Below are 24,483 nucleotides of genomic sequence, written 5' to 3'. Positions count from 1 at the left end.
ATTGGGAAAAAATGCAAGTTTTAGACTTGATGCTTTTGCTGACTGTGAGGAATCACATACTCTGACTCATTTCACATAATATTTAAAGACTGCATGTGAAGTTGTTACTGAAATATTGTATAGAGGAAGATGTGAGCATTTAGTGCAAGGCATGCTTCTCTTAAATATATAAAATCACCTTGGTAGATCTGCTCATGTTTTAAGTTTCTTTGTGTAAGTAACTGTGTTCTGTTTCAGATTATGGAGCTCTGTGGTGCAACGAGACTTGGCTATTTTGGAAGAAGTCAATTTTACATTGCTTTGAAACTTGTCGCTGTGGCCCAATCTGGTCTCCCTCTAAGAGTGGAAAGCTTAAATACAGGTAAGTCACGGGATCGGGGTGGGGGTGGGAGTTGCAATTCAGTTGCTAAGCAGAATTATTTTACTTGGCTCACAGATTCTTGTAGAGTAACCTTGTAAATTAGTGTGGTATGTCTTTTTATACATGCTGCTTACTTAAAAAAAAAATGTGGAGAAACTATGAAGGAGAGTATTCCTACTATGTAATAAATGCAAGGTGAAACACCTTACCAATACCTGTGGTATAGCTGTTGTGTTCATCATGGGGTAAATGAACAACTACTACCGACTGTTGTGTAGGTACAAGTTCATTCTATAGATTACTGATGTTAGAACTTGTGTGCCATATCCTCTGAATAAAGTACTAATAGGACTAATGTGAATTGGAAGGAAAAGAAGAATGCAATGTTTGCAGGCTTTTGTAGTTGCTGAGTTTGGGAAGCCTTGATTGCAACAAGTGAAAGGTCATATTTTCTAAAGTCAAATTCCTTCACACTTGGCTTGACAATTTTCTCCCTTCTTAGTGCAGATGTGAGGATTAGTGGTTTAAGATTTTTCTAGTGAAAAACTTGACCTGTAAAAGATCTTTGAAGTCTTATCAGCCAAAACACCTGTTATCCTACTTTCAAAGGTCAGCTGTGGTGTGGGCAGTGAAATAGGAAAAAGCTTACTCTGGGAAGACAATTCAGAACAGCGGGAAGAGTTTTGATATGAGGCTCTACTGTAGCTTTTTGAGTGACATGAGTGGCCCCATGTCAGTATTGCTTTGTAAGATGAAAATAGACTTGGGAAGGTGAAGTACTAAGTTTATAGGCACTGCAGCCTTTTGCAGTATAGTATACAACTCACAATTAAAAAATATCTTTGGAGCACAGCTTTGCATTAAGGTGACTTCCCTAGTAGATTTTATGTCAATAGAATACATGTTATGATATAACTTATATATTCTAGTAATTAAAAGAAAGCTTAGGAGTTTTTTGTGTCTAAAGGATATAGATTAAACAGAATAATTAAGGACGCTATGTTAAAAACAATCTGGTATGACTGAAGTATTTGAGAAAGCTATCCAAAAGTAAAGGAATCATTGTGTATACTTTTACAGTTATGTTTATTGTAGGCTCATACAGACTGTGTATACTGCTTTCGTGGGGTTTTTTGTAGCTTTCTGGAAAAGTGCAGGGTTTCAGTCAACATTTTGCTAGTATTCAAGTTCCTTTCTGCTCACAAGCCACCCTGTGTTTATAAACAGTTTTTCTAGCTTTCCTGATGAGTGTTCAGAATGCTACAGAATAGGAAAGTTGGAAAAGGAACTTTCGACTCTTAACATCTGATAGAAACTGGGACTTGATATATTGTGGGATTTCTCATCAAATGCCTGTTGAAGAAGGCAAAGGTTAAAATCTGTGTATGTAGCTTTTTCCAGGGTTTTGTATGCTTGGTTTTATTTTAATGAAAAATACCTTGACTGGAAGGAACTTTTCTATTAAAACAAAGGGGGAGGAGGGGGGAAATTTGAAGGAGTGAAAATGAAGATACAAAATTAATTCCAAAATATAGAATATGTTGCTGTAAAAATAGCAACTATTGGGTCTTCTATAGTGGAATACATTTCTTGATGCATGACAGTACTAGAAATACTTCTGATGGTTTCTGGACTTCGAGGAATAATTTTTTGTAACTGGTTCCAAACCTACTAAATACAACAAGTACAATTGACAGAACATTTATTTTTACCCTAACTGTTTTTAGCTTTAGTTGTCTGTTGCCTTGGTTGCAGTGGTTCCAGTTCTGTCTATGAAGTCTGTACTCCTAGGATGATTCAAGTATTGTAGCAGCTACTAAGCAGCTGAAATATAGCAGGCTTGAATACTCAATGATTTTGAGCTTGGTTACCCTCCTTGGAAAACTGGGTTTCAGCAACCTGGCCAGCTGGGTTCTGCCCACAGTCCATCTCCAAGAGGTCTTCTAGAGGAACTGTTAGAACTATCCCAAACTAATCCGTTTACTCTTTCTCTCTTCAAAGTAGAACACTGAAAATTAGTTAAAGCTTATTTTTTAGGACATCTGCTTTTCAGCTCTGCATTCTCTGTGTGTTTTATTCAATGATTGTCATAATGTTTTTCATTCTTTTATCTTGGTGTTTTCTCTCCACTGCTGTTCTTGTTTCTTTTGCTCTTTGGTTCATTGTGTGTCTTCAGTAGATAGGAAACTTTCTTTACGCGAGATTCCAAGTTGAGATTACAATCAAATTTTGAGTACTGAGTCCATCCAGCACAAGTGTCATCCAGTTGATTCGTAGTTAACTAAGTGCTTTTGTGATTACTGAGATTTGCTGTGTAGTGAAAATACTGGCTTTAGTTATTATGCTACAAGCTTCTAAATCTGTTGTCCTTTTGCCGTCCCAGAAAATTTTCCTTCCAGGAAGGTAAATTAGTCATAGAATGTCCTGACTTGGAAGGGACATTTAAAGATCATCAAGTCCAACTACTGTCCCTGCATATGACAACCCCACAGTTCACACCGTGTGTCTGAAAGGTCTTGCCCAGTCTCTCCTTGAACAGTGGTCAGGCTTGGGGCTGTGACACCTCCCTGGGGAGCCTGTTCCAGTGCTCCACCACCCTCTGGATGAAGAACCTTTTCCTAATGTCCAGTCTGAACCTCCCCTGGCACATCTTCCTGACATTCGCTCAGGTTCTGTCATTGGTCACTAAAGAGCAGAGTTTGGCACCTGCCCTTTCTCCTCCCCTGGTGAGGAAGCTGTAGACAATGATGAGGTCTCTCCTTAGTCTCCTCTTCTCCTGGCTGAACAAACCAAGTGAATTTAGCTGCTCCTCATGCAGCTTCCCCTCCAAACTCTTCACCAACTTCATAACCCTCTTCTGGACACTGGAAAAGTAGCTTAATATCTTTTTTTATCCTGTGGCATGCAGAACTGCACACAGTGCTCCAGGTGCAGAGCAGAGCGGGACAATCACCCCCCTCACCTGGCTGGCAGTGCTGTGCTTGATGCACCCCAGGACACAGGTGGTCCTCTTGGCTGCTAGGGCACACTGTTGGCCCATGATCAACTTGCTGTTGACCAAAACCCCCAGAATATTGAGGAATTAATATTGAGAAATTAATGAGCAATGTCTATTTCAAAGTAATGTTTGTTTTCTAAACATGGAATATGGTTTTTGTTGAAAGTAAGTGTTAACAAGGATGCAAACATACAGGTACGTAGAAGTTTCAGATTTATTCAATATCAAGATTAAATGCCATTCATAACAGCTATTGTATTTATAACTGAGGGATTTCTGAATAGTAAAAAATGTTGTAGTGTTAGAATTAGTATTTTCTGCTGTTATGAAGAAAAGACAGAGGAGAGAAGTAAGCATGGGTGATTTCACTTGGCTGTGTAGAAACAATACACTGAAACAAACCTACATTTATCTAGTCTTGTTGTAAAAGAAGACTATAATAGAGATTTTTTTTTCTTATTTTAGAGCTTTCTATATTATTTTGTTAAATAGTGCTAGACATCTCATGGCAAAGCCTCATGTTGAAACAACTGATTGCCCTGTGTCAGTTGGATGTTCTAGTATCTGTATTATCATGTTTTGGAGGGATACAAGTTATCACTTTTATGTAATGACTTTTTCACTTTTTGACTCATTGTAGTTCACTGTTTAGCTATGCGAATAATGTTCCTAGTGCAATATGAGGTACAAAGCTAATGTGAAAATGGGTGTCTGAGAATGAGGAAAGCATCAGGATTCGCTTTAACAGTATTTCCACATGATGGATAACCATAACTTTTGCAAAGGGGTTGTGTTGCATGCTCCTTACCTGTGGTGAAAGCTGTTTGGCGCTTTGAATTGTGCTTAGTGACAGTGGCTTAAGTAAAGAATTTATGTTCTTAGTGGAGTGATGTTCTTTAATACTGGATACATAAAAATGTCTATGGATACATAAAGGTGTCTATAGTTGGATACTATGGATCCAAATGACACTCTTCTAATACTAATCAGTTTAATCTTCAGTTTTTATACAGTAAACTGTGTGCAATTTCATCTCATATTTTAATAGAGTTGATAGTACTACTGACTCATTTTCAGTATCAAAAGTAATCAATGTAAGCCATCAACAAGAGGAACTAAATTTGAGCCATGCTTCAGAATTTGCTTTGTGCTGGAAATATAATTTCCAAGCAGGCTGTACAGCAAATTTGCAATTTATTTGTATTCACAGTGGACCAATAAAAAAGTGGTGTCTGGATTCAGAAAAATGATAGAAATCTTTCAGTGAAAAATTGAAGACTTATGCAGTCTCATTTTTCTATCAGACTATTCTGAACCATCAGACTATTCTGAGGACCTCTTAGCATTTTCTAGAAATTTTACTTTAAAAGTGTTTGTAACAAAGTGAAGAGATATTGGAATACTCCTCGTTGTATCCCAGTGAAACAGCTAATTTAGCTTCTATTGTAGAAATGTGTGCTTAGATGTGTTAAAGGAATAGTTGCAGTTTTTGCAGTAAGACTAGATTATATTATTTCTTGTAAATATGCAATCAGCTCACTAAAAGATGATGTTGAATGTACTGCAGTATTTTAGCATCTTTGCTCATGAACTATTCTGTATGAAGACACTCTAATTCTATATATGTGCTAGAAATGGTAGATAAATTTTGAAAATCACATTTCAATAATTAAGTGTTGGCAAAACTAAGAAAAAGTGAGCTAAATCCAGGTAATCTGGTTGCTGCTGCATTTAGTGCAGAGTTGTAGTGTAAAACTTATGGAGTTGTGTGAAGTCCTCTTTGTATACCAAAACTACAAGTTTGGTAGCAGATTCATGAAGTATAATTCAGAAAGGGCATTTGCTCTTTTCTAACTGGCAAGTTCTATTTAATCTCTTTATCAATAATCTGGATGAGAGGATTGAGTACACCCTTAGTAAATTTGCAGATTACATCAATTTCTTGGGAGCGTTGATCTTCTGAAGGATAGGAAGGCCATACAGAGGGATCTGGACCACCTGGATCATTGGGCTGAGGCCAGTTGTATGAGGTTTAACAAGACCAAGTGCCAGGTCCTGCACTTGGGTCACAGGAACCCCAGGCAGTGCTACAGGCTTAGAGAAAAGTGGCTGGAAAGCTGCCTGGCAGAGGAGAATCTGGGGGTGTTGATTGACAGCTGGCTGAATAGGAGCCAGCAGTGTGCCCAGGTGGCCAAAAAGGCCAACAGCATCCTGACTTGTATCAGGAACAGCGTGACCAGCAGGACTGGAGAAGTGATTGTGCCACTGTACTCAGCACTAGTGAGGCCCCACCTTGAACACTGTGTTCAGTTTTGGGCCCCTCATCATAAGAAAGACATTGAGGTGCTGGGGAGAGTGCAGAGGAGGGTGATGAAGCTGGTGAGGGACCTGCAACACAAGTCCCATGAGGAGTGGCTGAGGGAACTGGGGCTGTTTAGCCTGGAGAAAAGGAGGCTGAGGGGAGACCTTACCACTATCTACAGCTACCTGAAAGGAGGTTGTAGTATGGAGGATGTTGGTGTCTTCTCCCAAGTAGCAAGTGATAGGATAAGAGGAAATGGCCTCAAGTTGTGCAAGGGGATGTTTAGTTTGGATATTAGGAAATAATTCTTCACGGAAAGGGTTGTCAGGCATTGGAACAGGCCACCCAGGGAAGTGGTGGAGTCACCATCCCTGGAGATGTTTAAAAGACGTTTAGATGTGGTTCTTAGAGACATGGTTTAGTGCTAGAGTCGGTTAGGTTATGGTTGGACTCGATCCTAAGGGTCTCTTCCAACCGAAACAGTTCTATGACTATAGCAGCAGTCTGTGTTTAAGTAATTAAGGCAAGGGTGTAATTTTAACTGCAAAATAGAACTGCATTTTTGTTTTTAAGCATCATACTTCTTTGTAGTAAATGACTTGCTCTACCTTTTTTTTTTTTTTCTTTAAACAGTAAAGGACCTTCCTCTTCCCAGATTTGTTATGTCAAAGAATGAACAAGAATCAAGACACACAGCCTTGTATTCTTCAGATGCTGATAACCCAGCTTCATATTCAGGTGTGATTCCTCCACCACCTGGCAGGATACAAGTCAAAAAAGGCTCTGTGAGCCATGATGCAGTTCAGCAACGTACATCAGCTGATCAACAGGTAAATTAACTTAGAAAATTAAATCAGGCTGTTAACCACTGCTTTGCTGCATAGGTGTCAATTTGATAGGGCCTCTAAGCTTTGTTCTTTTCAATATAGTTTCTTTAAAAAAAATAATCATACTAGTCTATATTATACATGAAGACCACATATTCTTCTGAAATACTTGCATGTAGGAGACATTTTTTTATGATGTCTTGTAATCTTGTGTTTAAAATATCAGTGGTAAGAGGCAAAGAATTGACAAAAGAAAATCAGTGTGTAAGGTATGATAGAAAATATCAAGTTGAATTCATTATGATCTTAATACGTCATCTATTAGGTAGTTCACATTGGGTTCCTGGTCATTGGAACAGTGATAGTGGATGCTATGGAAGACTGGGTTTCTAGTCCTTCAGTGTACTCCAATACCTTTAAATCTGAAATACTTTATTTAGAATTTGTTTTTAAATCTTGGTTATTTTCTCTGCCTTATATTTTTATTGTTCAGCTATGTAATTGTTAAGTAGAGACAATAATAACCAGAAATAATAGACAGAAGTTTTCACGTAGTTTTTTATTGTGCTGTAATAATGAGGAAATGAATTTTCTTTTACTTGCTGGTTCTTTCATCTTCAGCTACATAATATCTGAATAAATAAAAAATGTAAAGACTTACAACTCTGTGCCTCCTCATAGTTCCTTGGGTTTTGTAGTCCTTACACTCTCTTTCTGTGGGGAAATATTTTCTGATTGTCTTTTCTACAAGCAAAAACACTGAGTGCAAATATTAAATTTTGCTGCGTGAATATATGTCTGTGCATAACTGTTGAATGATCCATTTTCTTCTCCATAGCATACTGTTCTCTGGCCTTGTTTTGTAAAGAATTGAGGAACTTGCAGATGTCCTCTAGTCTTTCTGGGAATCAAGGAGTCACTAGTAAACATTTATTAATCTCTCTGGAAATAGCCCAGGCTGATCCAATATAAAGAAAAAGCAAATTAGCAGAGGCCATCCAAAATCAGTGTTTGGCTGCCACTTCCGGTCTCCCAAGCTGGGGATGGTGACTGTAATGAGAGGAGGGCTGGCACCAGATCTGAAGAGAGCTTCTTGTTGTCCAGTTTTTGAGATAGCTCTCAAGCACTTCATGAAGAAATCACCAATTGCAGATCTTGATCTGACGATGGGGTTTTAGTTTGGTTGAATAGTGTTTTGTGTGCTTGCAACATGGTGTTGAATGTATTTAGTGAACAGCTTTATTTTGGTGTAGCAATCTGTACTGGTCTAACTTTAAAATGACAAAAAAAAATCTGGTATTTGAGATCTTCAAGTTCTGGATAAAGAAGCCATGTATTTACAAAGGTGTATAGGCATCCAAATTTCATTTCTCCATTGTGGCTGATAGAAGCAACTTGGTATCTCTCACACAAGTCTGTATGGAATCATCAGAATAAAGGAACTGTGTGTAAGTCCTTTGAGAGATCTGGCCCAAAACACAGATTGAAGCAAATGTAACATCATTGAGTCCAGAAGTTTTAAGCTGCATTCTTGGTGTAAAACATCAGGGAAGTACTGTCTGATTTTTTGCACCCTGTTGTAAAACTAGTTTTCTGTGGCTGGCTCTACATGTACAATGAATCCATTTAAGCAGCCTTCTTGTCCCAGTCTAATATTTATTGATTCAGACACTGTGTCAAAAAAGCTGAGAATTTCAGTCTCCTTAGGCTGAGAACAGGCCCTGAACCCAGGTTTCTCACTTAATCACATAAATATTCTAATTGAGTTATTTCCCAAAAGATAGATGCAACTTTTAGCTATGTTCATGTAGAAATTGCTGATCCAGTTGTCTTTACGTAGAGATATGACTCAGATTTATAAAATCAAGAGAGAGGTTCAGACTGTGAATCCTCATTATATGCCACCTCTTTCAGTGATGAGAAGAGCCGATGTCTGAGAAGTAGATGACAGCATGTCATTTTCCTAGGGATCACTGTTCTTTCTGGAGGAATTTGAGTGTCAAAGTTAAGCTTGGATATGTCACTCTTAGATCTTGTCATATAGCTGTTACATACTCCATTAGTGAGTTTGGGGTTTTAAATTTATTTTTTTTTCTTAAACTGTTTACTGGCTTTGATAATATGTCTGGCACTTCAAAATACATTAAATTTATTTCATTAAATGCTCTGGCTGAGATCTTATATTTATATGAAACCACAAGATATCTTAATCCTCCTCTTTAAAGCCTTGGTTCATTCATGCGCAGTTTTCCATATTGGTGAGATTTGTCATGCGTAGATTAACATCTTGTGATTACAATTGATTTCTGTAGAAGAATTTATATGAGTGTTTTCTACTGAAATGTCCTAGCTAAAACTACTTATCAATGCATTATTTTGGCAGTTCCCCTCAATGAGTTTTACTTGGATGCAGGTTCTCAGGAAATGGCAATCATGTTGTGTTTCCAAAGAGCAGCTATAAATGAGGTCATCTTTTAAAGTAAGCACGAGCTAAGTTCAGTAATGTCCTTTTTCTATCTCCAACCATTTCTGTGGTGGCACTTTCAGTTTATAATGGCGAAGTATTATATAAATATAGCACTGGCCAGAAGTTTATATATTTTTACTATTGTTAATGTTACTAGAGGATGACTGAAGTCACAGCCAGCTCTCATGGAAGCTGCAGAACTGATTCTAGGAGCCACGCCAAATAATGAGAGGTGCCTTTACTCACTAGATGGCATGTTGACTGCACATGCTGGTGGAGATAAAACATTGGGGGAAAATATTTTTTTCTGCTCATCTTCCTAGAAGATAGAGGCTAAGTACGTTTGAAAACTTCTGTTGACAATGCGCCATCTGTATGAGCACTTGTGTTGACATGATGTGTGTTAACCACAGCGTGTATACATATCTCTGTGCCTTAGTAGCAGCAGATATACTATTGAAAATATCAATTTCAGCTAATCTTGAGAAGCTAGATTCTGTTGAGTTCTTGTGCTTTTTAAAAATAAATCTTCCTAGAAGAATTAGGATCTGTCATTGCAGATAGAAGCTTTTTATTTCATAAAGGAATTGAATGAAGACAAAGGTACTAAAAGCAGTTTCTTAGAAGAACCAGCGATGTTGAGATTATGAAGTATTTTCTGTCTTCTGAAGGTAGTTTTCAAGGGACTACATGTTCTCAGTATCAGTCTGTTAGATGCTACCTTTGAATGTTTTTTGTTTTGTTGTTAAAGCTAAAAAGCAAATACTTTTTCCAGTGTCTTTAAATGTGTCTAGATGTTGATCCGGTACTGCTCTACTGATTTACTCCCTTTTCTGTGAAAGGGGAGTAGCCTGTTTCAAGAGCTGTTCAGGCTCTATCAGTTGAAAAACGTATTTGTTGCAAATGCTTATAGGCTGAACCTTGTTATATCCAGGTGAATATAAAGTATTAATCTATTTCAGATTGCTTCAAGCATAATACTGGCACTCTAGATTATATTGATTAATTGCCGTATCAGTGCAGCTTCAGGAGGGAAAACTCAAATTTGACACCTGTAGCAGTCAATCTGATCATTTCATCTTTTAACGATATGAGAATTTATGTGACTTTCTTTTAAGGTTTTGCCAGTAGTCCATTTCTGTTCACTTCTGTTTTGCAGATTGAAGAGGTAATTCCAAGTAAAATACATAGGGTATTAATTAAATTGTTTAGGAGTGCAGAGCTGGAAAAGACCTCATGTCATTCAGTCTAACTCTATTATCTTGATAAATTGTATTAGCTAATGAGTTATTTAAAAAAAAAAAGAAGTTTCTCTCTTGAACTTCCAACCTTTTGTCCATAATGGCCACATTGGGGAAAACTATTGTAGAGCCTTTGTAGGAATATAGTGAGATACTTTTGGGAATATGGTGGGAATTTCCACTTCCCTTAGATCAGGCAATACCTGTTCTTTTATCAACTTTGTTCTTAGTATTTGCTGCAGAACACCACCAGTATTTACTAGAAAACCATTGTGTTCCCCCTTAGCTTTGTTTTGTTTGACAAAAGAATCCATAGTCTCAGTTTTCTCTCAAAGTAGTTATCAGTAATCCTTGCAATCCTTCTCTGCCTTTGATTCAATTTGAAGTTGTTCTTATTGAAAACATACAGTAGATCTGTATTCCTGGTTCCAAATGAAATCTCATCAGGATCAGTACTATTTTGTAGGGTACTTCTCTGCTTCTGCTTGATATATTGCTTGATATCATAATGGTCTGATAGTTGACCTGTGCATCCAGTCTTCCATTTTCAGCTCATTGATTCTCATTATGCATTTTGGTATTAATTTCCATTATGCAAGAATCTGTATTTTATATTTTAAAACTTGGTTGTTTACTGTTACCTATGTCCTGAAAGGAATACACCCTGTCTGGTGCCTCCTTACATTTGTTACCAGAATTCATCAGCATGCTATTTTGTGTGCATGAACAGTAACCTGAAGTATCAAATTAGGTCATTCCTCAAATCAGTCCTTCAGGAGCATTATTAGAAACTTCCTTTCAACTCCATAGTTCCCATTCTAATACAATCCACTTTTGTTCCTTTGGTGGTGAGTTCTTTTGCACCTATGATTCTTGTATTGATCTCCACACTGAAGTTATCTTGTGTGGTACCTCACTCAAGTATGCTGAGATTCAGGTTAAATGCAGCACAGTTCTTTTGTCTAGAAAAATCACAAAAGTAATATCAGCCAACTTAAGTAAAATTTCCCATGCTGTGATTGATCCCTCTTCAATTTGTGTCTGTGTTTTTAATTTTTTTTTTTTTTTCACAGCCTAGTCTAAAACTTTTCAAACTGTTGAGGTCAGACTAACAAGTTTGTAATTGGGGGAACTACCCCTCCACCGCCATCCTCTAAATATGTGTAGTGCTGCATGTGGAGAAGTTCACATAGAACCTTGGACTGTTTTGTTCTTCAGTATGAATGCTATTTGATTACAAAAACACGGGTTCTGCGATGCAATTACCATCTCTAGCATAATCTTTCTTCATGATGGATCTGTTCCCTGACTCTTATGCAGGCTGTGTGATATCAGGACCTGGATCACAACACCCTTAGAGCTACCCTTCGGATACCATGTCTGGCTTCATTGTCTCTGGAATTCTCCTTAGGAGGCTTTCTTCTGGCCTGAAGTGTGAGATCCAGGAAAAGGTTTATCATCTCATTTGACTCATGTATGCTTGCAATGCTCTGTTGAGGTTGAGCTCCCTCCAGAGTTGCTTTAGCACAGTATTGTGTTGCCGTACTCCAGTTTGTTTGACTTATCTTCACTAAGATTCTTCTTTAAGAGCCATAGATTATATCAGCTTTTTAATTAACATGCCATTTCTACTAGGTATTTGTCAGTCCAAAAAAGTCCAAGTTCTGAGTCCTTTGTAGCGTCTTGGTTTTGTAATTCCAGTTTGACAAAAGTCATTCTTTTTAAACTTTTTTAATGTGTGGGTTGTTTTTTTTTTTTTCAAATTAAGATGGATTACTTAATTTTTGTTTTTTAGATATAACATTAATTAGTGATTGAGAAGAATGTTCTCAGCAGTTAGATTTAATATGAAAGTGTTAAACAATTATTAACTATTTATGTCAACATGCTTTTATTTAAATAACTTTTCTGGAATAATGTAAAGAGGAAGAATAAATGTCTTCAGATAGTGAAAACCAGAACATCATAATTGTTGTGATTTTTATGGAGTTTTGTTTGGAGATAAATTAAAAGGTAGTGTTTTAAATATTTGAATATAATTGCATTGGAAGTGCTAGAACAGTTTATCAAGATAGGATTTTAATAGTAGCTGATCTCATAGGTGATACATCAACTACGGTATGCAGATGGTCAATAAAATTGTTGAAGTTCCTGAAGAGATTAGGTAGGCAACTTCTGTTAAAATTGGTGAAACTCAAAATATCTGAGTTATCGGTAGCCCAAATTAGGCAAATTCTTGTAGTTGTTCCATGCTAGAATTTTGAAGAGCAATTAAGTTAGGTTCTTTACCCTGATACTCTCATAAAAATCTGATCCTGGATATTTCAGGCTTTCAAAATGAGTTTATTTTATTAATAGATTGAACAGATGAACAGCCTTGCTTCCTCAGCTGCAACATACACTCAAACTCTTAAAACACACTCAGTTTATGAGAGTGCATGTTGCAGTTGAGGAACAGACGTGGTCCTAATGGATATACAGGCTCTGTTGACTAAAATGTGAAGCTCAATGCAAAATTGAAGTGGAAACTTTGTACAACAAACCATGTTTTCTAGGCATGAGTATATGAAAATGACAATTTCTTACCCACTGTAAAGGCAGATTACATAGTTGATGCTAACGTATGTACAAGGGATAATGAACTTGCATGTAATTACAGTTTCAATAAATTCCTGCTCATTGTGTTTTCCTGTGAATGCTTTTGAATCTGAATGAATGTTTCTACAGTTCAGCCTCCTCCCCAGTCTTTTCTGGCTTGCATCTTTCTTCTTTACGCTTGCGTTGAGCCATCAGTATGTTGGCTAAGCCATTTTATATATATGTGTGTGTATATATATATTTACATACACATAGACACACATATGTTTGTGTGTGTGTATATAAAAAAATATATGTACATTTACATATTTTTTAAAAAATAGAGTTTAGCTCTCCCAAGCTTCTAGTAAGTTAGATCAATGGATGCCATGAGTCGCATATGAGAGTTACTGGGATTGTACAGGGGATAGTGCCACAGTAATGCCATCTCAGTTTGGTTTAAACTGTTCTGGGAACAGTTTACTGTATGTAATGTGTGTACTGTAATGACAGTAAAGCTGAAGATGTGGCTTGTCACTCTTCCGGAAGCTTTTTGACTTCAGAGTTAATGACACACTTTCGCTGTTTAACAGCACACTTTTGCTGTAAACTGAAGCTTCAAATCAACTGTGAGAAATCTGTAAGTGTTCAGAATTCTGGTATAATGTTGATTGGAACATTGAGAACCAAATTAATTATTTATTATGCTTGTACTTCTGATTATCTGATTACCATTATTACATGCTTGACAGAATCACATGAACTTCATCTAAAGTAAATATTTAGAAGAACTGAAGTTAAGGATCAAATTTACAGTTTCTTCCTATGTCTTTAGTGTAAGGCCAGATGTTAGGTGGAGGCTCACTGAATAGTGACAGTTGTCAGCTTTGGTAGGGCCAGGCTGCTTCTTGAGGACTATGTATCAAGAGTTTTAATGTTCAGATGCAGTTACTAGAAGTAGTGAGTGGTTTCCTGTAGGTAGATGATCATGTGTTTGTCTGCCTCAGGTTTTCTTCTGTATCTTTCTGGACCATCTGACTTGTCAAGAGTAGGAGTACTGGAGTAAATGAATAGTGTCTGTGACCAAGCATGGCTTTCCCTACATCTACACATGGTATTTTGTCTAAAAATTCAAACATCTTGCAAATCTTGTTTGGTAAAAGATGGCTTGTATGAAAGGCAACAGAAGAGGAAGGTTTTCAATTGATTTCTGTGATGCGTCATCGTAGTTCTCCTAGCACCTGTTGCACTACATATGCTAAGCGGGCACTAACCATTCAACCTCAGTTCTAGCTTCCAGCCTGCAAGTGGCACTCTGGATACCCTTGCTCCTTCCCCTCTTGCCCCCATGTACCTGTAAGGGTAAGAATGTACTGTCATCTAAAATAAATTTCTGGTCAAGTAAGATGCTAAGAGGAGGGATCTTCAGGCAAATTTCAAAAAAGCATGTAACTGCCACAAAAAAATCTTGAACTGGTGGGTGGTACTGTGGATAAACAGTGACTTTAACTGTGCAATCAGCTGGTCCTGGAATTAAAAGTTGAAGTGAATTAATACTACTCCCAGCCATTTTGTAATACTTTTTGTCAACACCTGTGGGCATCAGTTAAATGCTTTGAATGGAAAGTTCAAAATATTGTGGCCTAGGAAATTAAATCTGACTCAATAGTCAGAACTTTCAGAAAATACTTCAGTCTCAGAATCAACCAGGCTGGCCCTATACCCTACCAAATATGAAAATCAGGCTGGGGAGGGGGATGGCGGGGCGGGAGGTGAAAGTTTATATCAATGCATTAGAAAGTAACCAGTCATCATGGCCCTGAAACTATTGTTAGGATGCACATAGTTTTAGTATGTGCCTTCCTTGGAGAAAAGCTTGTTTATGGCCATTGCTCATTGACTTTTAGACTTTTGCAGATGTAATATTGATTAAAAGGCAAAATGACATTTGAATATTTGGCAGAGCAAACCAGTTCACTTTTGGGAATTGTGGAAGCGTAAAGTCAGTCTGGCTGTTGGAATTGATACTATGTTAACAGTTGTTAACATTGAGTACCAAACTTTTTTTTTTAATCTACTGCTGAAAGAGATTTTGAGCCTTTTAGCTTTGTTTTTACTTTTCAGGAAACTCGGAGTTCAAGCTTTGCTTTCTTGTTTTACTTGTTTTCAGTACTACAGTTTAGTTTGAATTGGGAGATCAGGCAAACAGCAACGTCAAAAGATGTAGGTAGAGGAAGGAAATTATTTTCTACTGTATAAATGCTTCACTTTGTACAATGTAAATTATTTTTCCTTTGTATTTTTTTTTAAGTGGAATAATCTGGTAATCTGAATGTCTCATGAGACAGGTAGTCTCATAATATAATATTTTACAACGTAGAATTGAAGGGAAGCTTGAGCCTTAAAATCAGGGAAAAACTACTTTGTAATTTGTACAGCAGGAAAGTATATCCCAGGTGGCATCATTTTTTTAAAAAATTACATCTGTGTTTTTGCATTAAAAAAAAAATGTGGCCTGTCTAGTGATTTCCTCCCCCGCACAATGTTTAATTCTGGTTTGTTTTTTAAATGAAAGTAACTGATTGTGAATCACTTGATGAAAATTAGGTAGAATAATAAGTTACATAGTAAGTAATCTTTAATTTTGAGACCTGGGTTCAAATGTAATTTCTATCACAAGTGAAAGTGAGTCTTATAATCTAATTTCTTTTGAAGCCAAGTCATTTAACTTGGCATTGCTGCTGTCTTAAGAATGCAAAGTTAAGAATATTAGATGACATTGTTTGAAGTGAATGTGTCTAGTGCCAGTCATAACATACCTGGCTTTTCCTGTTCAGTCATTTTAATAGGTACTAAAATTTTCAATCTCTAAAATGAGACTTTACCTGCAGTGATGGTTGTTCCTAGAAATAATGGTTTTAGATAGGCTTTTGTGCATTTAGTTATTTAGTAAAAAACTTAAAAGGTTCCTTTGTTTTATTAGGAGTCCACATCTCCAGTTGTTTCACCACAGCAATCCCCACCAACCTCTCCACATACATGGAGGAAGCACAACCGCCATCCCAGCGGAGGGAATAATGAACGACCTCTTGCTGGACCTGGGCCTTTTTGGGCTCCATTTAGTGAAGCACAACCAGGTATAAATGTCTTCTGTTATGCTTCAGCTGTAACCCAAAGTTGTGGAATTCTTAAATATATTGAGTTAGTTTAGGGCAGTTTATCTTTGTATTTTCCAATCCTGGAAATTTTCTTGCAGATTCAAATGTTCGTGTTGATGGCAACACTGTGGAATCTGTGATCTCGCACATGGCAGATCCATTTCTTACTGTGGTATGGGAAATGCTTAAAGTTTGGAGGGAGGGAAAGTTTGAAAGTTTCCCAGTGGAAAATTTTCTAATACAAAACTGTCATCCTATTGAAATTGTGCAGGAACTGTCAGTATACCCAAAGACATGGGAAGCTCAAGGGAAAGCAGCGGATAATGCATTGTTTGTTTGAATTATGTTTCTGGTAGATTAGATGAATTGTGAGAACAACTAATTCTCTTAACATTTTTTGTTTTCTTTAAAGTTTATGTAAACATAACTGAAGCTACTGTATCTCCAATCTGTCAAGGTAGAGCCACTTGTTTCAGTACAGCTTTTCATTCTTTATTGTTCTTCATTTAACATGAAGACCCTCCCTGTTGTTGGATCACTGTGTTCAGATTTAAAAAGCTTTCCACCTTAATATGTCGTATTTCATAGAGTTCTATTTTCTGATATTCGATAGACTTAATAAATTTGGGAACAGTGGAAGAATTCTAATTCAGGTTCTGTTTTTCATGATACTGCTAAATAATATGTTGCATTTTGCAAGCTGTAGTTTCAGATTGAACTGTGGTTAATTGCTTTATTTCAGTTGTGATGTTCCAAAATTGATCTGTTACCTTTCAATCTGTCATCATTCTGAGGACCAGGGATTCTGTTGTTAGAATTGGTTGAATAAGGAAACAAAACATATTTTAGAAGTTAAATTAATTTTATGCAGATGTTTATGCAAGTGTCCTGAATATTGTTTGCTAGTAAGTGCCAATCAATTTAGAATAAAAAAAATAAATACTATTAGTCTGGTCATTACATGTATAATAATTTATGTGGGTTTAGTCAGGAACAATGTTTTTTCAGCAGTTTCTTGACTGTTTTCTTGTGTAGTACAGCTGATTGGCTTTTCTTGCAAGCTGAATACAAGTTTGTCTGGTAGCTGATTTCTAACTTGTGAAGTTTTTCTGACTTACAAAGTCAAGGACTCCAGGAAAGTGTGTAAACTATTCCTACTGTTGAAGAGTTCAATATTGTCCTCTTAAAAATAAAGTTATAATCCCATGTTAATATTTCAGTTTGGCAGTGCTTACCCTGTGATGGCTAATGGATAAATTTTTCAGTAGTTGTCTGAAAACATTTCTGAACTAGCTTGATCTTCATCAATTTTGTATTCCATACTGAAACATGTTCTTAGTGTGTTTAAAGTAATTTGGAGATACTGTTACAGAAGGATTGTTCTGCCAGTGCTAAAGATAGAGTGGATTTTCATATATTAATTTAACAAGAAGTTGTCATCCTTATTCACTGTGGGTGATTCTTTTGCACTGCAGATGATTAATTATTCCTCTGAATTTCAGCTGTTGTAGACATTATTAATTCTTTTTCCCCTCTCTTGAGCCTACTTTTTAAGTACAGTATTTTGTATAACAGAAAAATGTTCTGCTGACATCTAGGTAAAAACAGATTGATTTTAAGAAAAGTAAACAACAGTCTATGTTGCAAGCTCATCTTGATACCAATACAAGATGTTCTTGAAAAATTGGGTAATTTGCAAGTACATCGTATTTTTTTAGAAGGACTTATGGCAGGACTATGCCATTTCACTTGTGATCCAAGAAAAATAAGAACCCAGGTCTCTGCTTGTATTTCACATTATGTGAAACATTGTTTGAGGGTAATGGGGTTGTCAAGTGAAAGCATGGAACCTCAACTGTGAAAATGTTTCTGATGGATCTAATAATAAATAGCATGTTGTCTTAAACCACAAGGACAAAAATCAAAACTTTTTGTTGTTGTTTGGAGAAAGATGTGTGTAAACAGGTTCTGAGTTATGCATAGTAAAGACACTCCATTGCATCATCGTATTTCCACGGTGAACAAGCTAAATAGTGCTTTCTGTATCAGATTCAGCCGTATAATAATTATTAGCTAATGACTCAATTTTTATTTTTTAAATCTTGCGCCTTGTCTTGCATCATAAGGTTTAAGCATAGCTTGTAGCTGTAGTTTTTAGTTTCTTGAGGAAGTAAACCTGTTCTCATCTTAACAGAGCAAAATAATTGGGATTTTACAGATTTTTTGGCCACTGTATTGTCCAATAATTCAGTTAGGATAGTGTTAGTGATGCTTATATGTAGTTGGACTCTGAGGCACTGTCATGATTAAGTCAGTGTGCTTATACACATGAAATCAGAAGCCAAGGCTTGTTACCATCTTTCTTCCAGCCTTTTTGTAAAGAGAGCCCTAAAGGGTACATGTATTTTACTTTAATATCAGTGACAAATGTTGATCACCAGCGTAGAATGAAGTTTATAGTCAGTTCAGGTGTCATCCTTAAATGTCAGAATCAGTTCTGTTCGAACCTGAGTCTCTCAAGTCTTCTAGATGCCTTTGATTTAACAGTTTAAGATGAAACTGTTCAAAAATAATGTTGTTGTATCTCAGTTCTGGATTGCATCTCTGATCTGGATCAGTTTCTATAGTTACAAGAGAAAAAACTACTTCATACTCCTACCTTTACCTTTTCCACTCATTTTGCACTAGAGCTTCAGTTGCCAGAAGGATGCTGACTGTGACAAGCTTGGTAGAAAAAACCCTTCCCTACTTCAAATGGTTGTTGAGTGGCATGTCAGCATACAGGCTAGAAATTTTTATTTTATTACCTTGTAGTCTGTTTGGACTGGAAGCAAAGCACAGCATTTATGTTGGTAGTATCCAAATAGTGATTTCAAACTGGTAAAAAAAGTCTTCTGTTCAGTCATAGGATACCTGTTAAGTTTTTTTTTGCATTGCATTGAAGTTCTGTTTTGATGGCTGCATATACATGAGAACTTGCAGCCCTAAGCCACAATTCTTTCTTTATCTCATGAGGAGAGATTTTGCTGCAGTTCATGAAATAAAGAACCAAAAACTTCATGGACAGAAGTGGAATGTATTTACTGTACTAACAGTTCACTTGTGTCTTTAGAGTCCTGAGATATTTACTGTGCTTGCAAAGTACTGAATAGTCCTTTGTCATCAAGTCAATGCTGCAGTAACTCTTGATAATTTGCCTTGTTAAAAGTTAATGATTATTCTTATCTGGACATGATTATTAAGGAAGTGAAGAGCTCTACATCATTTTATCTTATTGTCAAAATTGTACTCACCTCCTGGTTTTACTTCATCACAAATAGGTGATAGGGTGAGCTCTTGCTAGTTTACATAGTTGAAAATTTAGTTCTCTGTAAGTAAACCCGCATTTGTGTAGTTAATAAGAAGTGTGAGCTACTCAGATGTTATCTAGATAGATGATTTCTTACATTTTTAGCTTAAAGTGAGGGGTTAACTTTTTTCCCCGGGAAATGCAACCATTTTCCACAACTTATCAATGTGTTGGTAAGAGATTCAAGCTAGAGTAAAAGAATATAGAGCAGCCACAGGAATTCAAGTTAAGTCTTCATACTAAACATAGCACATTAGACTTCACCAGCAAGTTCAAGTATGGTAACTGGTCTTAGGCTTACTCTTCATTCAAAGTCCTGTTAATGGTGGTCTCATTCATGAAAACGCAGAAACCATTGGAGGTTGTTTCTTCTTTGGGTTACATATTGTAAGATTAAAAATACACTGACTATCTGAGTCTTCTGTACAACCCATTTTTCTTCCACCTTCCCTTCTACTTCAGTGTTCAGTCTGGTTTTGTACTTAGAGAAGAAAGTGAAAGGTAACTGTCCCTAATTCAAATGTCAGATGTAGTTTTAATGATTGAGAATTGAGTTAATGGCCGGTGGCAGTTGATTAATATGTGTGTAGATCCATGTGTCCACAGTTATTATGAAAGTAATCTTTCTCTGGTGTTCTCCAGCCTTCCCATCCTGTTTCCTAAAACGTTACATTGCAGAGTGAATAACAGGAACAGAAAGGCAAGACTATTCCTGTTGAGATTATTTGAACAAGGGAGAAAGAAAATGGTTCTTGTAATACTTGTAAAGCACTGGGAAAGTGTGACAATTTACAGCAACTGGCATCTCCATCACTGTCAAAGCACTGCTTTGGAACAGATGCTGTGCTAAGTAGGGGTGGGTACAAATTGTACTGTAGTAAGACAAATTGTAGTAAGAGTTATCATTTGTAAGGTTAGCGGTAATAATGTCAGTGACTGAGGGGCAGAAGGGAGAGAACCATTGTGTCAAAAGTAAAATTAGAATGTAACATATCCCCAGGAGAGCTGGGAAGGACTTGTCTGAATCTTACAGTCTGATAGCTCTGTGCTGAGAGAGACCAAGTGGAGAAAGACTGAGCTTTTCTACACATTTCTTTTGGGTGTTTTAGAGTTAGGCCAGCTATTGAAGAATAACCCCAAGGCAAAAAGCATCATCAAACTCATTGCTGTTATTCTCAGCAATTTTGGATAAATTTGCTAGAAACTCCAGGCCACATCAGGAGCTTCTAGGAGTGGAGAACAAATTTGGGGACAAAAGGAGTAATTATTAGTGGGTTTTTATACTAGTAAAACAAACTTTAAAAAAAAAAAACCCAAACACTTTTCAATTTTGTATATTTGACTTATTTCCTCTTTCAAAAGATCTTTCTCATAGAAATCTCCATTTTTATTTTATGTAGTGCAAGATTAAATGTGTTGTGCACAATTATGGCTATTGTATGTAGGAGAAGAGCAATGATAAAGCAGTTCTAAGCATTTCTCTCATTACTTTCTCCTAGGAAAAAGTAATTTATGGAATGAAAGAGTAATTGCATACTGGCAGATATCAAATAGTGATTTTGTATACTAACAATGTTTCTGTCACTTTATGTGTTAGTCTCAGTGTGCCTCACTGATTCTCAGATTTCCTTCACTCAGTTTACTGCGGATTGTGTACTAGTAGTGTCATCAGTCTCCAAGAACCTGAAACTGTTGATATTTTTCAGCTTCATAAATAGATTACTCATATAGAAATGGACTTCTCATAGCAATATTTTTAGTCAGCATCTAGACAGTAAATTCTTGGGTTTTATTGCTTCAGTTTAGTGGCAGGGTTAAAGTGATGACATTAGCGTCTTATTTCTTGTTTGTAGGTTGTGTAGAGGGCTTACAGAAACTCACAAGAAGTCAAACTGCCTTTTAAGAGGAAATGTAGTTCTATATATGAGGCAGAAATTCCTATCTAAGTATGATTTTATTTAATATATATCAAGAGAAAAGCATTTAGTTGTGCAGGAAGAGTAGATTGAAGCAATCAGTTTCACAAATGTTGTTTGGATTTAAGGAGTTCCACATTTCTTCTAGGAGTCAAGGAGTGGAATGGAATCCTGGGATTCTTCTAGACTTGCTCTAGGTGGCTTGTTTTCCCTCTGATTTGAGTTCCTTAAATTTTTTATTTGCAACTACAATTTAAGATAATTTTGAGGGTTTTGCACACACAGCAGTGGATGACCAAATCTTATTATAGTTGCTTTATTGTTATTTTAATATTAAGACATTGAACATCGACAGTACTTCAGAAGTAGATTATAACGAGGCACTGGGTGAATTGCAATTAGTGTGTTCCAGATAGTTGATACATAGCAGATGTCAGCACTCTGTATGGATGCCTTTTATTATTCTTGGTCTGTTTTTAAGCAACTGAGTTAGTCTCAAAATAATTTAGAAAAAAAAATTATCTGTGTCAAGAAGCCTGATTCTTAAGAGGAATTTTCAAGGCTTTGTTCTTTGAATGCAAACTAAAACCTAAAAAAGAAAAAAGTTTAACAATAATGATAAAGTTGCACCTGTTGGGGCAAGTCCAGAGGAGGACCATGAAGATGATCAGAGGGATGGAGCACCTCTCCTATGAGAACAGGCTGAGAGAGATGGGCTTGTTCAGCCTGGAGAAGAGAAGGCTCCAGAGAGACATTATTGCAGCCTTCCAGTACCTAAAAGGTGACCTACTAGAAAGCTCAAGAGGCACTTTTTTGCAGGGCGTGTTGCAATAGCACAAGGCATAATCGCTTTAAACTGAGAGTAGATTTACATTAGATATAAGGAAGAAATTCTTCACCATGCGGGTGGTGAGGCACAGGAACAGGCTGCCTGGAGAAGCTGTGGATGCCCCATCCCTGGGAGTGTTCAAGGCCAGGCTGAATGGGGCTTTGAGCAACCTGCTCTAGTGGAGGGTGTCACTGCCCATGGCAGGGGGTAGAACTAGATGATCTCTGAGGTCCCTTCCAACCCAAACTGTTCTGTGATTCTGTGCTCATACCATATGCCACTTTTAAATACCTTTTAGCCCAAACAAGTGTTTCTCATTTCAATTAACTTGAAATGTGGAGTATTAATTAACTCATTCAAGACTCATTAAATGCATAAAACCCAATTCAAATTTTACACGTTGCAATAAGTGTGTTCCTCAACTCTGTCTCCTTAGTACAGATCTAAACTGACCTAATGTAAGAATCTACAAGAATGAGTTGTCAGAAGGTAAACTGTTACCTTGGTACAATCTGGCTTTTTCTTTACCATTCTACAGCTGTATCTCTCTGCTAGGAGCATGTGTTTCAGGAGTTTGTGTTTTGTTTTGTTTTGATTTTTTTACTGCTTTCCATATCCATAGTTCTTACTCAGTTTTCAAGGTTGTCTTTTAAAAAAGAAATGTTTCTTCTACTTTCAGGCTCATCTGCTTCTAGTGATCCCATATGGTCTGGCCATTCACCACCACCCCATCAAGAAAATTGGGTCAGTTTTGCAGATACTCCACCAACCAGTGCTCTTTTAGCCATGCATCCTGCTTCTGTCCAGGTGTGACACTTTATTGGTATTTGATTTGCTTCATTCAAATTGATGTTGCAGTCCTTTTTTTCTTTTATTTCTCTTCTTTTTTTTTTTTTTTTTAGAATTTTCATTACAGATGTTTACTGTCTATCTGTACTGTAGTCTGTTCAGTGCTATTTACCCAGCAGATACTTGTTTTATTGAGTTTACTTCATTTGGAATGACTAATTGAAAGCTACTAATTTTAAAAATGTCAACAATTATGACTTTAAAACATTTGTGTTTAGCTTTTTTGCATATGTGCCATACTTTTTTTTTCTGCTTACATACCTGCAGTCATTCCTGTCCATATGTATCTGTGCCAAAACACCCTGTCACTATCCTGTTGATGCAATCTACTAATAGTTTCCTGCAGTTTTTAAACTACTGCATGATTTAACTATGCTTTATTTTTTGAAGGCAAGAAGTTGAGAATTCCTAGAAGCATTTTAGGTAGATAATACTGAGGAAAAATATTTCATTTCAGGACCAGACAACAGTACGAACTGTAGCATCAGCTGCAACAACAAATGAAATTCGTAGGCAATCAAGTAGTTATGATGACCCCTGGAAAATAACTGATGAACAAAGGCAATATTATGTTAATCAGTTTAAAACCATTCAACCTGATCTAAATGGATTTATACCAGGTAAGTTACCCTTTAAAAATAGAACTGTGGGCACAGCAGTTCTGTTACAAAGGCTTTGTTATGTACTTAGGTTTGCATACCATTTGGAAGAAAGTTCTGCATTTTACTCATAATGTTCTGGTAAATGCTAATGTAATTCAAGAAAGAGCTTGAAACCAATTTACTTTTTTTCCTTCATTTAACCCTAATAATTAGTACCATTTTTCCCAAAACTTTTGATAAGTAGCTTTTCTCCTTTACCATAAGTCTAAGCCTCCTAATGATTTAACTTGTATTAAAAATTGTTGTTGTAATTTTTCAGGATCTGCAGCTAAAGAGTTTTTCACTAAGTCAAAACTCCCTATTCTTGAGCTTTCTCATATTTGGTAAGTGTTTCGGGATAACTATTTAGAAAGATGACAGCTATCTGGCAGTGATAATCTACTGACTAGGATGTATTACAAAGTAAAATTTCAGTAGTACTCTACTGTGTTCAGCTCTATTCACATTTATGCCAATTTTACTTTAGTGGGCTTTAATGGATTTAGGCTGGCGCTACTTACAAGGCATTTTGAGCTTTTGAAGAAATTCCAAACACTTCAGAATAAGTAGTAATTTATTTGAGGTTTTTATTGTTAAAGATGCATTTCTATTAAATAAGTATAGATAAGGAATGAATTAAAGTCTAAGTAAGTTTAAATGAAATGTATAGATGCAAGTGCTTTTAAATACACTTACTGGGACTTGATGACAAATATAGCTTTGACTTGATGCAAAGCTTGTATTTCACTGTGTTCTAGAATTTGTACTGCATTCTTGCATGCTATCATTAAATGGCTTACCTTGGCATATTTGATCTTTCAGTGTCATGATTTCTAATTCAGGTATTTTCCCACTTAAAATAAATTACCGTGTCTCAGCACTATTGTTATTTTAGTGTACTTTGCCAAAACTCTGAGACCAATAATATTGCGTAGTACTGTATTAAATGAGTTAAATACCAGGTGAGA

At 36.5% G+C, this 24,483-nt stretch overlaps 1 protein-coding gene across 10 annotated transcripts in view; it reads left to right on the top strand.

The window, feature by feature from the left end:
* REPS1 (RALBP1 associated Eps domain containing 1) overlaps window positions 1–24,483 on the top strand; it is a 68,155-nt gene that overhangs the window by 17,740 nt on the left and 25,932 nt on the right. For 9 of the 10 annotated variants that reach the window (XM_080341047.1, XM_080341054.1, XM_080341051.1 and 6 more), the window contains exons 2-7: window positions 238–361; window positions 6,295–6,491; window positions 15,757–15,910; window positions 22,705–22,832; window positions 23,332–23,494; window positions 23,796–23,859. In XM_080341047.1, the coding sequence (XP_080197173.1) occupies window positions 238–361; window positions 6,295–6,491; window positions 15,757–15,910; window positions 22,705–22,832; window positions 23,332–23,494; window positions 23,796–23,859 (830 nt within the window). Of the gene's footprint in view, window positions 1–237; window positions 362–6,294; window positions 6,492–11,516; window positions 11,648–15,756; window positions 15,911–22,704; window positions 22,833–23,331; window positions 23,495–23,795; window positions 23,860–24,483 lie in introns of those variants that run through there. The other variant, XM_080341046.1, reaches the window with a different exon arrangement.

The sequence above is a fragment of the Nesoenas mayeri genome, assembly GCF_963082525.1.
Source record: "Nesoenas mayeri genome assembly, chromosome: 3".
NCBI classification, from domain to species: domain Eukaryota; kingdom Metazoa; phylum Chordata; class Aves; order Columbiformes; family Columbidae; genus Nesoenas; species Nesoenas mayeri.
The sequence above is the reverse complement of the archived record's forward strand: the minus strand, read 5'-3'. Positions and strand labels throughout refer to the sequence as shown.